This window comes from Girardinichthys multiradiatus, chromosome 19 (genome assembly GCF_021462225.1).
Source record: "Girardinichthys multiradiatus isolate DD_20200921_A chromosome 19, DD_fGirMul_XY1, whole genome shotgun sequence".
Taxonomy (NCBI): Eukaryota; Metazoa; Chordata; class Actinopteri; order Cyprinodontiformes; family Goodeidae; genus Girardinichthys; species Girardinichthys multiradiatus.
Genome location: NC_061811.1, coordinates 26048120 through 26064795, shown reverse-complemented (window position 1 = coordinate 26064795; position 16676 = coordinate 26048120). Strand labels below are relative to the sequence as shown.

General features: G+C 42.6%; 1 protein-coding gene across 4 annotated transcripts in view; it reads left to right on the top strand.

The window, feature by feature from the left end:
- The window catches only part of LOC124884898 (interleukin-6 receptor subunit beta), a 42402-nt gene that overhangs the window by 14331 nt on the left and 11395 nt on the right, over positions 1 to 16676 (top strand). For 3 of the 4 annotated variants that reach the window (XM_047392938.1, XM_047392936.1, XM_047392937.1), the window contains exons 3-6: positions 4675 to 4822; positions 11203 to 11393; positions 11480 to 11643; positions 13674 to 13839. In XM_047392938.1, the coding sequence (XP_047248894.1) occupies positions 4675 to 4822; positions 11203 to 11393; positions 11480 to 11643; positions 13674 to 13839 (669 nt within the window). Of the gene's footprint in view, positions 1 to 4004; positions 4823 to 11202; positions 11394 to 11479; positions 11644 to 13673; positions 13840 to 16676 lie in introns of those variants that run through there. The other variant, XM_047392939.1, reaches the window with a different exon arrangement.

The window sequence follows — 16676 nt, the reverse complement described above, 5'->3', positions numbered from 1 at the left end:
AACTCAGCTATCTTGGTGCTAGCAGGCTATCTGCTCAGCAGGTGCTCAGTTTTGTGTTTCTGTGTTTGAGTGTTTTTAAAGTTAAGACAAATTTTATTTAAGTAGTAGTATTAATATTAAATATTAAATAATATATTCATGTTCATAGTCACAACACATGTTTGTCATATTTAAAAGCATTGTCAAAAATAACTCCAGGTGTCTGTGCAAAAGGGTGACAATATCAAGCTAATTACACTGTCACAGCCATTTAGGAGGTTAAGTACTCCAAATAAGATTATTTTAGTTTTGTTGAACCCATGTGAGGAATTCAAGCTATACAACATGTATAATCATGTTAATAACTCCTACATAGCCTGTGGTAAAGTGTACTATGGATTGGCTGCCAAATGAACATATTCATCTTGCACGATCTTGCCTGAGCCACTGGTAAAACCTTGAGACTAACTGTAGCTAACAAACATATTCAGTCTTCCCTAGCGTCCTCCACATTTATTAGCACCCCTGTTTGAGATATCTAAAAGGCCTAAAAATTGGATCATTTCTCATTGCAGTAGCATAATCTCACACAGGAAAATTAGCTGCAGTTTTTGTGATGTTTTCTTAATTCTTTTTACCATCTTTCTAACTGTGACAAAGTGAATCCCTCTTGATCATTCTTTTCCATGTTTCTTTTAATCCGATGATGCTATAGTGTTTTTTTTTCTTATGTTGTAAATTTACCCTTACTGTACAGTCTTATTCTTATTCATTGTTTTATACATTTTTTACCTGTTCCATGTTTCCATTTGCCTTTCACTTTGCTGCTGATACACCTGCCTTTCCCAATAAATTATTTTTCTATTCTATTCTATTCTATTCTTTTCTATGCTATTCTATTCTGATCGTCACACTTCAAGCTGATTTAAACTTTGACATTTTTGCTCTGACTGTAGAAAGTTGATACTGTAGTTAGGTGTCTAACAATTTTCTTCATGAACATTAATATGCATCTACTTTATTTGTATGGCCCATTCTCTTGTCTTTCCCATTTTGAAGAGCAGCTAAGAGGATCTTTAAATCTTATTTATATCTTAGCGATACAAGAAATCATGGATTATCGAATGATCGAATGATCCTAGAGGCTATGTTGTCTGGGGTTTAAATGCCCCTGGTAGGGTCTCCCATGGCAAACAGGCTCTAGGTGACAGGTCAGACAAAGAGCAGTTCAAGAATCCTTCATGAGGACTAATAGATTGAGGCACGTGACGTCGCCAGGTAAGGCGGATCCGGGGTCCCACTCCGGAGCCAGGCCTGGAGTCGGGACTCGCCGGAGAGCGCCTGGTGGCCGGGTTGCTCCTCGCGGGACCGGGCCAAGCCCGAACGAGAGACGCGAGGCCATCCCCCAGTGGGCCCACCCCCTGCAGGGGGAACCATGAGGGACCGGTGCAAAGAGGATTGGGTGGCGGACGAAGGTGGAGACCTCGGCGGCCCGATCTCCGGATGCTTAGGCTGGCTCTAGGGACGTGGAATGTCACCTCGCTGGGGGGGAAGGAGCCTGAGCTTGTGCAGGAGGTCGAGAGATATCGACTAGAAATAGTCGAGCTCGCCTCCACGCACAGCGTGGGCTCCGGAACCCATCTCCTCCAGAGGGGCTGGACTCTCTACTACTCTGGAGTGGCCCACGGGGTGAGGCGGTGGGCTGGGATGGGTTTGCTTGCTGCCCCCCAGCTCAGCCGTCTCGTGTTGGGGTTTACCCCAGTGGATGAGAGGGTCGCATCCCTGTGCCTTAGGGTTGGGGACAGGTCTCTGACTGTCGTTTCAGCCTACGGACCGAGTGGTAGTGCGGAGTACCCCGGCCTTCTTGCCGTCCCTGTCTGGGGTGCTGGATAGTGCCCCTCCTGGGGATTCCATTATTCTGCTGGGGGACTTCAACGCCCACGTGGGAAACGACAGTGACACCTGGAGAGCTGTGATCGGGAGGAATGGCCTCCCCAATCTGAATCCGAGTGGGGTTTTGTTATTGGACCTCTGTGCAAGTCACAGATTGTCCATAATGAACACCATGTTCAAACATAAGGGTGTCCATCAGTGCACTTGGCACCAGGATATCCTAGGCAGGAGGTCAATGATCGACTTTGTTGTCGTATCATCAGACCTTCAGCCACATGTTTTGGATACTCGGGTGAAGAGAGGGGCTGAGTTGTCCACTGATCACCACCTGGTGGTGAGTTGGATCCGCTGGAAGAGGAGAAAGCCGGACAGACTTGGCCGGCCCAAGCGCATAGTGAGGGTCTACTGGGAACGTCTGGCGGAGCCCTTGGCCAGGGAGGTATTCAACTCCCACCTCCGGGAGAGCTTTGACCAGATTCCGGGGGATGTTGGAGACATAAAGTCCAAGTGGACCATGTTCTCCGCATCTATTGTCGATGCTGCTGCCCGTAGCTGCGGCCATAAGGTCTGCGGTGCCTGTCGCGGCGGCAATCCCCGAACCTGGTGGTGGACACCGGCAGTAAGGGATGCTGAAGGAGTCCTATCGGCTGCGGTTGGCTTGTGGGACTCCTGAGGCGGCTGATGGGCACCGCGAGGCCAAGCGTGCGGCGGCCCGGGCTGTGGTAGAGGCAAAAACTCAGGCCTGGGAGGAGTTTGGTGAGGCTACGGAGAAGGACTACCGGTTGGCCTCAAAGCGATTCTGGCAAACTGCCCGGCGCCTCCCCCACTGTTTACAGTGGGGGTGGGATACTGCTGACCTCGACTGAGGACATTATCGGGCAGTGGAAGAAGTACTTTGAGGATCTCCTTAATCCTGCCATCACGCATTCCCTGGTGGAAACAGAGACGGAGGCTGGGGACTCGGGGTTGGACTCTTTCATCACCCAGGCTGAACTCACAGAGGTGGTTAAAAAGCTCCGCAGTGGCAGTGCTTCGGGGGTGGATGAGATCCGCCCTGAATATCTCAAATCTCTGGATCTTGTGGGACTGTCATGGTTGACACGCCTCTTCAACATTGCATGGTGGTCGGGGACAGTGTCTCTGGACTGGCAGACTAGGGCGGTGGTCCCCATTCATAAGAAGGGTGACCAGAGGGTGTGTTCCAACTACAGGGGGATCACACTCCTCAGCCTCCCTGGTAAGGCCTATTCCAGGGTATTGAAGAGGAGAGTCCGGCCGATAGTCGAACCTCGGCTTCAGGAAGAGCAGTGTGGTTTTTGTCGGGGCCGTGGAACACTGGACCAGCTCTATACCCTCTACAGGGTACTCGAGGGTTCATGGGAGTTTGCCCAAGCGGTCCACGTGTGTTTTGTGGACCTGGAGAAAGCATTCAACTGTGTCCCTCATGATGCCCTGTTGGGGGTGATCCAGGAGTACGGAATTGGGGGCCATTTATTAGGGGCCATCCGCTCCCTGTACAAGCGGAGCAGGAGTTTGGTCCACATTGCCGGCACTAAGTCGGACCTGTTCCCCGTGCATCTTGGACTCCGGCAGGGCTGTCCTTTCTCACCGGTCCTGTTCATAACCTTTATGGACAGGATTTCTAGATGCAGCGAAGGGCCGGAGGGGGTCTGGTTTGGGGACCAGTGGATCTCGTCTCTTCTTTTTGCAGATGACTTGATCCTGCTGGTCCCCTCTAGCCAAGACCTACAGCATGTGCTGGGGCGATTCACAGCCGACTGTGAAGTGGCTGGGATGAAGATCAGCTCCTCCAAGTCAGAGGCCATGGTGCTCGACCAGAAAAGGGTGTCTTGTCCTCTTCAGGTTGGAGGGGAGCTCCTGCCTCAAGTGGAGGAGTTTAAGTATCTCGGGGTCTTGTTCACAAGTAAGGGAAGAATGGAGTGGGAGATCGACAGACGAGTCGAGTTTTCGATTTACCGGTCGGTCTACGTGGGTCATGACCGAAAGAACGAGATCCCGGATACAAGCGGCTGAAATGAGCTTCACTCCCTTAGAGATAGGGTGAGGAGCTCGGCCATCCAGGAGGGGCCTTGGAGTAGAGCCGCTGTTCCTCCACATCGAGAGGAGCCAGTTGAGGTGGCTCGGGCATCTATACTGGATGCCTCCTGGACGCCTCCCTCGGGAGATGTTCCATGCACATTCCACTGGGAGGAGGCCCAGGGGACGGCCCAGGACACGCTGGAGGGACTATGTCACTCAGCTGGCCGCTGAACGCCTCGTACTCCCCCCGGAGGAGCTGGAGGACGTGTCTGGGGAGAGGGACGTCTGGGCGTCTCTGCTGAGTCTGTTGCCCCCGCAACCCGGTCCCGGATAAGCGGAAGACGAGGAGTACGAGTACCTAAACATTCATAGAAACGCTGTTTAACTTTATTTAAAAAGACTAGTTCATTTTATAGGACCTGTCAGTGGTGACCTGCTAAGTTAAAATATAATAATAATTATTTCTTGATGTGGGATTTTTTTTTTCCTAACTAAATAAATGTGTTCAGATTAAAGGTTGTGTTTTTTAATGTTCCAGATGAGATAATACTGCTGAGAAGAAAAATGTTTTTATCTTAAGAATTTTTACAAATCTTTATCATTGGTGTAGTCTTATTTTTTTGATCATCCTGTACTTTCTTTTTCTCTGTTTCTTCTAAAGAACAAACTCAGAATACATCCTTATTTCCTGTTTAAGGATTTGGTGCATTTACTCATATGCATGTTGTTGGCTTCAACTGTTGTCAATCTCCAATAATCCAGTCTTCTCCGTTTCAACATCCAATACCGCCCACCGACCGCCGAGGCTCATTGGCTGTGTGTTCATTATTCGAAGTAACGTCACCTGCCATTGGGAGCCCGGAGACACTCCAGCAACATACTATACCCTTAAAGTTCAGAGAATGCACAGGTGAGACAAAGTGATCCTCTCATAAAAGATCTTGCATATTAGAGTAATCAGTTAACTCTCTATGGTCCGATATCATTTTCAGGCAACAAACACAACCTTGGCTTGTTGTATCTTCACAATGCATCCTGTTAAATTATGCAAAACTTAAAAAAAGATGAAAGGCTATAAGGCACCAATAACACTACTTTATTTTAAAATGGCAATAGAAAACACTTTGCTTTACAAAAAAGCCTAAAAATATAATTTCCTGGCCCTTTTTCATCTGAAATCCTTAATTTCTTATAATTAATGCTATTTATTTGACAATTAAATATTGGAAACTTGTTAAAAGACACTTGTGGAAAAATGCATATGTTGCCCTGAGGCAAACGGTGATCCATTATGGTATCACCATCACACCGTTAAATTTTTTTGGAGTGTGTTTAGGTATAAACAATGTCCAAAGGCATACCATTCATCATAATTCTGTCTTAATCTCTACAAAAGTACAGTTCAGACTATTACTATTCTCTGTCGTACTTAATCATTTCTACCCGCTTCTTTTTATAAAGAACTATAGAATGAGGCTGATTTCATTCTGTAAATACAGGAAAGTGGGTTGTTTCAGTGTTCTTTTTATAATATTACACTACTCAAAAAAATAAAGGGAACACTCAAATAACACATCCTAGATCTGAATGAATGAAATATTCTCATTGAATACTTTGTTCTGTACAAAGTTGAATGTGCTGACAACAAAATCACACAAAAATCATCAATGGAAATCAAATTTATTGACCAATGGAGGCCTGGATTTGGAGTCACACACAAAATTAAAGAGGAAAAACACACTAGAGGCTGATCCAACTTTGATGTAATGTCCTTAAAACAAGTCAAAATGAGGCTCAGTATTGTGTGTGACCTCCACGTGCCTGTATGACCTCCCTACAATGCCTGGGCATACTCCTGATGAGACGGCGGATGGTCTCCTGAGGGATCTCCTCCCAGACCTGGACTAAAGCATCCACCAACTCCTGGACAGTCTGTGGTGCAACGTGACGTTGGTGGATGGAGCGAGACATGATGTCCCAGATGTGCTCAATCGGATTCAGGTCTGGGGAACGGGCGGGCCAGTCCATAGCTTCAATGTCTTCATCTTGCAGGAACTGCTGACACATTCCAGCCACATGAGGTCTAGCATTGTCCTGCATTAGGAGGAACAGAGGGCCAACCGCACCAGCATATGATCTCACAAGGGGTCTGAGGATCTCATCTCGGTACCCAATGGCAGTCAGGCTACCTCTGGCGAGCACACGGAAAGAAACGCCACCCCACACCATTACTAACCCACTGCCAAACCGGTCATGCTGAAGGATGTTGCAGGGAGCAGATCGCTCTCCACAGTGTCTCCAGACTCTGTCACGTCTGTCACTTGTGCTCAGTGTGAACCTGCTTTCATCTGTGAAGAGCACAGGGCGCCAGTGGCAAATTTGCTAATCCTGGTGTTCTCTGGCAAATACCAAGCGTCCTGCACGGTGTTGGGCTGTGAGCACAACCCCCATTTGTGGACGTCAGGCCCTCATACCATCCTCATGGAGTCAGTTTCTAACTGTTTGTGCAGACACATGCACATTTGTGGCCTGCTGGAGGTCATTTTGCAGGGCTCTGGCAGTGCTCCTCCTGTTCATCCTTGCACAAAGGCAGAGGTAGCGGTCCTGCTGCTGGGTTGTTGCCCTCCTACGGCTCCCTCCATGTCTCCTGGTGTACTGGCCTGTCTCCTGGTAGCACCTCCAGGCTCTGGACACTACGCTGACAGACACAGCAAACCTTCTTGCCACAGCTCACATTGATGTGCCATCCTGGATGAGCTGCACTACCTGAGCCACTTGTGTGGGTTGTAGAGTCCGTCTCATGCTGCCACGAGTGTGAAAGCACCACCAACATTCAAAAGTGACCAAAACATCAGCCAGAAAGCATAGGTACTGAGAAGTGGTCTGTGGTCCCCACCTGCAGAACCACTCCTTTATTGAGTGTGTCTTGCTAATCTCCAAAGATTTCCCCCTGTTGTCTATTTCATTTGCACAACAACATGTGAAATTGATTGTCAATCAGTGTTTCTTCCTAAATGGACAGTTTGATTTCACAGAAGTTTGATTTACTTGGAGTTATATTGTGTTGTTTAAGTGTTCTCTTTATTTTTTTGAGCACTGTGTATGTTAATGAAATAAATTATATTCAAATTAATACAAAAAATATTTATTTTTCACTTAGGTCTACAGGCAACAAACAAAACAGAAAAAAAAATCAAATTCATTTAAATTATGTTTGTTTAGTCTATTTTACGACATAGAAATTCTACTGACATGTTTTTTTTCTTCTTGCTGGCATGATAATGCATAGTCCAGCTTTGCGGGTTTTAGTTGTTTAATATGATTATACACTCACTGGCCACTTTATTAGGTACACCTTGCTAGTACCGGGTTGGACCCCCTTTTGCCTTCAGAACTGCCTTAATCCTTCGTGGCATAGATTCAACAAGGTACTGGAAACATTCCTCAAAGAGTTTGGTCCATATTGACATGATAGCATCACACAGATGCTGCAGATTTGTCGGCTGCACATCCATGATGTGAATCTCCCGTTCCACCACATCCCAAAGGTGCTCTATTGGATTGAGATCTGGTGACTGTGGAGGCCATTTGAGTCCAGTTAACTCATTGTCATGTTCAAGAAACCAGTCTGAGATAATTCGTGCTTTAAGACATGGCACGTTATCCTGCTGGAAGTAACCATCAGAAGATGGGTACACTGTGGTCATAAAGGGATGGACATGGTCAGCAACAATACTCAGGTAGGCTGTGGCATTGACACGATGCTCAATTGGTACTAAGGAGCCCAAAGTGTGCCAATAAAATATCACCACACCACCACTAGCCTGAACCCTTGATACAAGGCAGGATGGATACATGCTTTCATGTTGTTAACGCCAAATTCTGACCCTACCATCTGAATGTCGCAGCAGAAATCGAGACTCATCAGACTAGGCAATGTTTTTCCAATCTTCTATTGTCCAATTTTGGTGAGCCTGTGCAAATTGCAGCCTCAGTTTCCTGTTCTTAGCTGACAGGAGTGGCACCCGGTGTGGTCTTCTGCTGCTGTAGCGCCTCCACCTCATGGTTCGATGTGTTGTGCGTTCAGAGATGCTCTTCTGCATGCCTTAGTTGTAATGACTGGATATTTGAGTTACTGTTGCCTTTGTTACCGGCACCAGATCTAGGGGAACCTGGGCCAGCAGCAAGCGCCACACAGGCTGAAGAGCACTGTGCAGCTAATACTCTGTGAATCAGAGAGGAGACAGCGATTAGCGTGTTGTCCGGGCCAGAGCTCGTTTATTCTGACCTGCGCTTTTTTAAGAAAAAAATACAATTCATACATAAATACAATCAACAATGTACTTACAAAGAAAGAAAAATAAAATTGGCACAAATAAAAAAAGGGAACCAATCACCTTTTTGTTTTCTCTTAAACAGAAAATAAATAAAATATAATAATGAACACAAAATTACTTACAAAAGAGAATCGGATCTTAAATGAAAATAACAAAACGGAAAAAAGCATTGCATCTAATCACAATTGGTGATTATGAACGTTATGGAGCTTGCCACACACACACATAAAATACACTTATGAGAAATCCTCACACAAAAAATTACTGACAGATTAACATTTTAACAATGTTTAAATCCAGACACAACAGCGGTGACTGATTATGTCTATTAGATACACCCAAAAATCAGTTTGGGCTCTAACAGAAAACATGCCATCTTCCGAACACTGGCTAAAGCTAACTATAAAACTGTTGAAATTACACGTATCATCAGTCACTTAAAATACTGCAGTAATAATCTCAACATATTTTTATTACTTTGAAATCAATTTTTGGGCTTATGAAAGTTGCCTTTTATCGTACCTGTGAATGAGAGAGGAGACAGCGATTAGCGTGTTGTCCGGGCCAGAGCTCGTTTATTCATGCCCATAACTGGAAACTTTATCCTCCCTGGCAGATCCACAGTGGCACGAGAGTGTTCTCTACTGGACTTATAAAATTTGCATGTACACAATATAACCAAAAATAGTGGGGTATTATTTCAACAAAATGTTTTTGTTTTTTTTCATGTGGCCATTTTTTTCAACTCTCTACACCTTTCTATCAGCTTGTACCAGACTGGCCATTCTCCTCTGACCTCTGGCATCAACAAGGCATTTACGCCCACAGAACTGCCGCTCACTGGATATTTTCTCTTTTTCGGACCATTCTCTGTAATCCCTAGAGATGGCACTGCATGAAAATCCCAGTAGATCAGCAGTTTCTGATACTCAGACCCCCCCGTCTGGCACCAACAACCATCAAAGTCACTTAAATCACCTTTCTTCCCCATTCTGATGCTCGGTTTGAACTGCAGCAGATCGTCTTGACCATGTCTACATGCCTAAATGCATTGAGTTGCTGCCATGTGATTGGCTGATTAGAAATTTGCGTTAACGAGCAGTTGGACAGGTATACCTAATAAAGTGGATGGTGAGTGTAGGTTAATGATTTTAAGGGCAAAATGACTAGAAAATGATCTACAACAAGCCAACCTAATTCTTCCTTGAATGTTTATGAAAATACTTTGAAGAATATTTTGAAATATTTTGAAGGAGCCATTAAACACAAATCACCTGCATGTGTTAAAACTGGATTATAACAAGTGAATGATGTTACTTCCAAACTCATTATCCATTTGCCTTTTACTACTTCTACTTTGGAAGCTATTGCATCTGGCACTTCTAACTTCTTCAAGAAATGTTCAGTCCTGAACGTTTCTATTATCAGTCACTACCATTTGGCTTTTCTCTTTTAGCTTCTGAAGTTGTAATGCCTCAATACCTATAATAAAATATTCATTTGTTATATTTTGATGGGTCATTTTTTCCCAAATCCATTTAAGTTGCAGACAGGTACATGTCTGTTTAAATTCACCAGGAGTGAATAATACCTGCAAATTATGGGCCAACATTAATTTAGTAAAAATGATCTGAAAGATTAGTCCTACATGGCAGCAAAATTCAACCTAAAAAACTGCCTTGAGGTCTCTATGTTGAGGAAGCATCTTCTGCAGCGCTAGGAAGGATGTAGCCTCTTCGATACTGTCTTAGATGTACCTTTGATATGTCATGGGATGCAAAGTTTGTACTCAAATAGGAAAGCCTTCTCATGCATTTCCTCTGAATTACACATTTGCATGTCAGTGTGGTTTTCAACAAAAGCAAGACATTCCTGTTCTCACAAGACTTTGCAATCAGCTTTTCAATAAATTTTGATGTCAATCTTTATTTACATTGTTGATCGAATTTATATGAGTTTCCTTTTCCTGTTTTTTTCACAAATATTCAGGTCTTACATTGCCCAATTAAAGTTGCAGTCTAGATTTTATATTGAAACAAGTTTGGCCAAGTGTTTGTGAGCAAGATAAGCTCACAGCAAGCATCTGAAAACTGTGCAGAAGCACTCATGTCCCTTGATCGATTTTTACATAGTAGACTGACACAAAACGGTGCATCATTGTGAAGTGAAAGGCAAATGATACCTGGTTTCAAATAATATTTAGCTATAAAAATCTAAAGCTGAGTTAGTTTCTAAACAAATGCCAAGCTTTGAAAATCTCACAGCGAGAGCATTAATAAGCAAAGCAGTCAAGAGTGGAGTTTCATACGAAAGGATATGTGTGACCCGAAACTAACATGTGCATCTTCCTGAACACACCATCTCCATGGGGAAACATAGAAGTGGCAGCATCATGCTATGCGAATGCTTTTCTTTATCAGGGACAGTGAAGCAATCATTGAAGAAAACCTATTTAAGGCTGTAAAAGACTTGAGACTGGGGCAACAGTTTAACTTCCAACAGCACAAGGACCCTAAACACACAGCTGGAGCTACATCGGAGTGTTTTAGATCAATGCATGTTCATATCATAGAATCACTCAATAAAAGTCCAGACCTAAAGTGAATCTGTGGCAAGACCTAAAACTTAATTTTCACAGAAACTCTCCGTGTCATTTAACTAAGCTTGAGCTGTTTTTGAAAATGTAAATATTAATTAAATAGCATTTGCAGCTATATCGGAAAAGGCAGTTCTACAAATAATTTACTTGGAGTACAGGATATAAATACACACTACAACTTTCAGATTTGATCAGAAAAAAAATTAGATTTTGTTTTGTATTTTACTTTTACTTCACAATTTGTGTTAATCTATAACATAAAATCACAATAAGAAAACTTGCATGCATGCATGTTTTTTTAAGGCATTGTATCAATGTAGGGTTAACCTATTTGTCTATGTCTGTGTTTCTCAGCTTAAGTGGTGTTCAGTCCTCGAGTCCAAACAGCTCCGTAAAGACATTCACCTGTACCACATCTGGGTTGAGCTGCACAGCAGGAATCGGTAGATCTACAGTCAGGATCGACTTTTGCATCAGCATCATTTTGCATGGTGTAAGTGGAAATGTTTCATCAGCACCTCGGTGTCAGCTTGGAAGGAAAGAAGGTGAGGCTGTGGTGGTTTTTACCCAATTGTAGCATCATCATTCATCCCTTACTATCTGTTGACGGTGCACTTGTTGTTTGTCTTAGTGATCTTGCCACCAGTAGTTTTGAACAGCGTCCAACAGGTTAGCGATTTCCCTGAGTGTCTGAATGTGTCCTGGAGTCGTGTCCTGCATTTGTTTCCTGTGGCTGAGACAGAAATCAAAAACGGACACCTGAATTCTCAAATAGAGTTTGCAGCAAAAGGGCAGGTGAGCTGCACCATATATGAAACCAAAAGCAACATTTGTGATTGTAGCTTGACTGGAGAGATAAATAAGCCATGAAAATAAAAAAATGTAAAATGTTCCACAGAGCTTCCCGCACAAGAAAGCTCTACTCCTATAGTTAGGAGTACCGGTAGCTATTGCGCCCTCAGCTACCTCTCTTAGGAAGTGTGAAAACGTAATTGGCTTAGAATGTAGGGATTGCTTGAAATATTATATGCTGATGATGTAATGCTTTTTATTTCACATACATTAAAAGTAGCCACTGCATTGTTAGTATTTTTATTTGTTTATATATTTTTATAGGATTTATTGATCTCACAATGTAGAAATTGTCCTCTGTATTTAACCCATCCTTTAGGGAGTAGTGGGCTGCCATTGTGTGGTGGAGCATTCAGGTGCTAAGGGTCTTGCTCAGGGACCCAGAATGGCAGGCTGTGGGATTCGAACCAGGGTACTTGTGGCCTCTCTGGGATGGAAATGCCCTGCTCTCTCACCACTCTTAAGAATTGACTAGATTGCGATATCTTCCACTGAATAAAGTTGGGCAAATTTGATTAAAATAATTGTTTTTCAAAAATAACTGTTTAAATCATTTCAGCTTAAATGTAAAAATCTATCTTTAAGTCAGGGAAAAGTGACATAAACATTTTCTTACTGTCTGTCTTTGAATCAGACTAAACGTCTCCTGTTTTGAGTCAGTTAGGATTGCCAAAATAATTTGTGTTTGCTAAAGGTAAAAAAACTGACATAAATAATTTTTTTCATCTCTTTCTTCAAAGTCAAAAGTTTACACAGACTAAGAATTTTTAACAATTTGGAAAAGCCCAGATGATGATGCCATGGCTTTTTAAGCTTCTGATACAACTACAATACCTAGAATTTGAGTTAAATCGAGGTATACCTGTGGATTTATTTTAAGGCAAGAGCTCAAAAACATCCCCCTTTTGTGGTATCATAGAAAACCAAAAAAAAAATCCAAGAAAGAAAAGCCAAGAGATCAGGAACAGATATGTGGATCTCCTCAAGCAATATGATTTTCAGATGCTTGTTGGTTCCATGCTTATCTGTTCAAACAATTATATGCAGGTATAAACATGCTGTTAATGTCTAGCCATCATACCCTTTATGAAGGAGATGTCCTAGATAAATGTGTTTTTGTACTGACATATACTCAGAGTAAAGCCATTAGTTTAAAAGCAATACGGAAGAAAGACTACAGTTTGCCAAGGCATACAGGAACAAATACCTTAATTTTTGTAGATATGTTCTGTGGTCTGATGAAACTAAACAAACAAACAAACAAACAAAAAACCCAAAGTTTATCAGTTTGAACATTAAATAATTATGTCTTTGTAGTGTAATCAATTGCATACAGGTTGAACAGGATTTGCAACTTATTGTATTATGTTTTTATTTACGTTTTACACAAGATCCTGACTTTATTGGAATTCGGGTTGTAGATGGTATCATTAGGAGGGAGAATTATGTGTTGATACTGAAGCAATATCTCAAGACAGTAGCCAGGAAATAAAAGCTCCAGCGCAAATTGATCTTCCAAAATGACAACCAAGTCAATGTGTTGGAGTGGCCATCTGATGTCGGTCCCAAAGAAATCTGTGCAAGCACACCGGTCAATAAACCTGCTTCACTTACTTTCATAAGGAATGGGCCAAAATTCCAGCAAACTATAGTTAGAAGCTTTTGGAAGGATGCCCAAAACATCTGACCCAAGTCATATTGCTTAAAAGCCAATTCTACTGAACAGTAAGGAAATATATTTAAACTTGCACATTTGGTGACAGTTGACAAAATTCTCTAAAACTAATTCTGCTCCTGTTTGTCTGGCAGTAAAAGCAGTAAAAATGTAGTCTGATTTAGTGTGAAAGTGTATGTAAATATCAGGGTTTAACTGTATACTCTCTCAGCTTGAAAAGTGCCCAACAACAAAACACAGTAAATGTCCTGTTTAACACATGTTCATTTGTGCCATTCTGTTTCTCTCATCCAATCAGGTAAATGCTCAGGTCAGGAATGTGTCAGTAAGTGGACTCTGTATCCTGGTGTGCCTCTTCAGACCAGACACCTTGTATACGATCAGGCTTCAACACCGCTACCAGGGCCCAGCGAGCCCGTGGAGCCAATGGAGCAATGCAATTCAGGGAAGAACAGCAGAGGATGGTGAGATGAAACTGAATTTTTAATCACTTAAAAATGAAACAACTATGAGCTTGTAGCAAAAATGATTAGCATAGGAGGAAAGTAACCAAGAAAGGAAAATATGTTAAATCGTACAACTCGCATATAATAGACACAGAAAATACTAGCTATTTGAAATAAACTGTCAAACTTACCACTCCTCTGCATATACTGCCACAATAATGCGTTATAGCATATTAGCACAAACACCTCATACCAACTGTCAAGCATGGTGGTGGATGGCTGATGATTTGGGCTTGTTTTGAGACTAATCTGAGGCTATGTGTTCAACAGCTAAAGCTTTACCCAATCCGGGTCATGCAACAGGACCCTGATCCCAAATGTAGCAGCTAATCTACAACAGGATGACTGAGAGAGAAAATAATCAGCATTTTGCAATGTCCCAGTCAGAGTCTAGACCTTGGCCCAATTTAAATGCTGCTGTGGGTCCTCAAGGCAGCTATGCAGAAACAGATGTCCTTACATCTAAATGACCTGAAGCAATATCAAGCAGACATGGCCAAAATTCTTCCACAAAGATGTGAGAATCTAATAAAGTCATACATAATAACTACCCTAAGTTATTTTTGTTGCGTTTGGTTATGTTTTTGTATTTGGCTTCATCTTTAATATAGATGGTTTTAGATTTAAGACCATTTGTATTATCTATAAGTAAAATGCTTTAATTAAAACATGGTATAGTTTGTTAAATGACTTGTTCATGCAGTCAATGACTGCAGTGATTGCATGAACGAGCTCTAATGTAGAGCTTTGCGCTGAAGGTTTCATTATCAGCTGGAAGGTCAGTAGCCCCCTTTCCAACTTTCACAGAAGCCGGTGCAAACAAAATATAAGTAATTTGGACTGTCACTCTTTGGTGACACTAACCACCAAACAATGCTGTAACTTAGCTGTTTCAGTACGGAGAATGTGTTTAATGGTGGATGTAGACAAATTCAATTCAATTCAAATTCAAAAATACTTTATTAATCCCAAAGGGAAATTAAATGTTGTTGTAGCTCATATTATGAAGGTTTCTTCAAAGAGTCGTTGTAGATGCTGATGGCTGTGGGCAGGAAGGATCTCCTGTAGCGCTCCGTCTTACAGCAGATCTGAAGAAGCCTCTGACTGAAGACACTCTGTTGTTGTAGGACAGTCTCATGAAGAGGATGCTCAGGGTTCTCCATAATGTTCTTCATTTTATGAAGAATCCGTCTTTTCACAATGATCTCCAGAGGTTCCAGAGGAGTCCCCAGAACAGAACCAGCCTTTTTTATCAGCTTGTTGAGCTTTTTTAAGTCCCTGACTCTGAAGCTGCTTCCCCAGCAGATGATGGTAGAAGAGATCACACTTTCCACAACAGACTTATAGAAGATATGCAGCATCTTGCTGCAAACACCAAAGGACCTAAGCTTCCTCAAGAAGTACAGTCTGCTCTGTCCCCTCTTGTAGATGGCTTCACAGTTGCATCTCCACTCTAGTCTGTTGTTCAGGTGAACACCGAGGTATTTATACTCCTGCACCCCCTCCATTTCTTCTCCCTTGATGGAAATAGTTTTTGACTTATTCCTATTTCTCTTAAAATCTACAATCATCTCCTTTGTTTTAGTCACGTTCAAAATGAGATGATTGTTTCCACACCATGCCACAAAGCGGTCCACCACCTTCCTGTACTCAGCTTCTTGTCCATCTCTGATCCACCCCACGACTGCAGAATCATCCGAGTATTTCTGCAGATGACAGGAGTCTGTCTTGTACTGGACGTCTGAGGTGTACGGAGTGAAAAGGAATGGTGAGAGTACAGTCCCCTGTGGTGCTCCTGTGCTGCTGACTACCTGGTTAAACTCACAACCCTTCAGTCTCACAAACTGTGGTCTGTTTGTCAGGTAGTCTTTGATCCAGGAGATTGTTGAGGCCTCCACCTGAGTCTTCTGGAGTTTCTGACAAAGCAAATCAGGTTGGATAGTGTTAAATGCACTGGAGAAATCAAAGGTCCTCATAGTGCTGCTGACAGTGGGTTTGTTGAAGCAGGTGTTTGCCCATCTAGATGCTGAACGATTCGCCCATTCTTTTTAAAAAACAAATTAAACTTAATGAAGAGCATCTATAAACATCAACATTCAAGTCTTCTCACATATTTTCAGTTGGATTTTGGTTTGGACTTTGACTGGGCCATTCTAACACATAAATATGCTTCAATGTGACCATTTCATTGTAGCTCTGGCTGATTTTTTAAGGTGGATGTCCTACTGGAGTCTTTTGAAATGCTTGATTGGCTTACTTGCCCTGGTCTTTAGCTCCATTTAGCCTCCCTGTCCCTATTGAAAAATCTCCACACATGAACCAACTTGCCACCACCATGTTTTAACACAGGGATTTCACCATACATAGAATTTTACATGCAGGCCAAAAGTTAAATTACTTACTTATCTTACTAGAGCACCTTCTTGCACATGTCTACTATTACTGGCTTTTTTGGAAGCTTTCTTCTTCCTGCATTTCCATAAAGGCCACATTTGTAAAGTGCACAAGTAATATGTGTTCTTTCAACTGATTCCTTCCTAAACTGAACCTGCATCCCATTTTTCTCTCTGGATTGCCCTGTATTTAGCTCCATCCATTTAAAAGATGGATCAACTAAAGAAAAGCATTCCAACAGCATGATGCAGCCACCAGCAAGTTGTGACAGAGGAGTGGGGGGTTCATGGTGGATCTCTGCAGCTCCTCCAAAGAATTCCCTTGTTCCCTTCAATGGCTGAAACAAGCTAAATAAAATAATGAACACTGAATGAAAGAAAATAATGAATACTTTTACATAA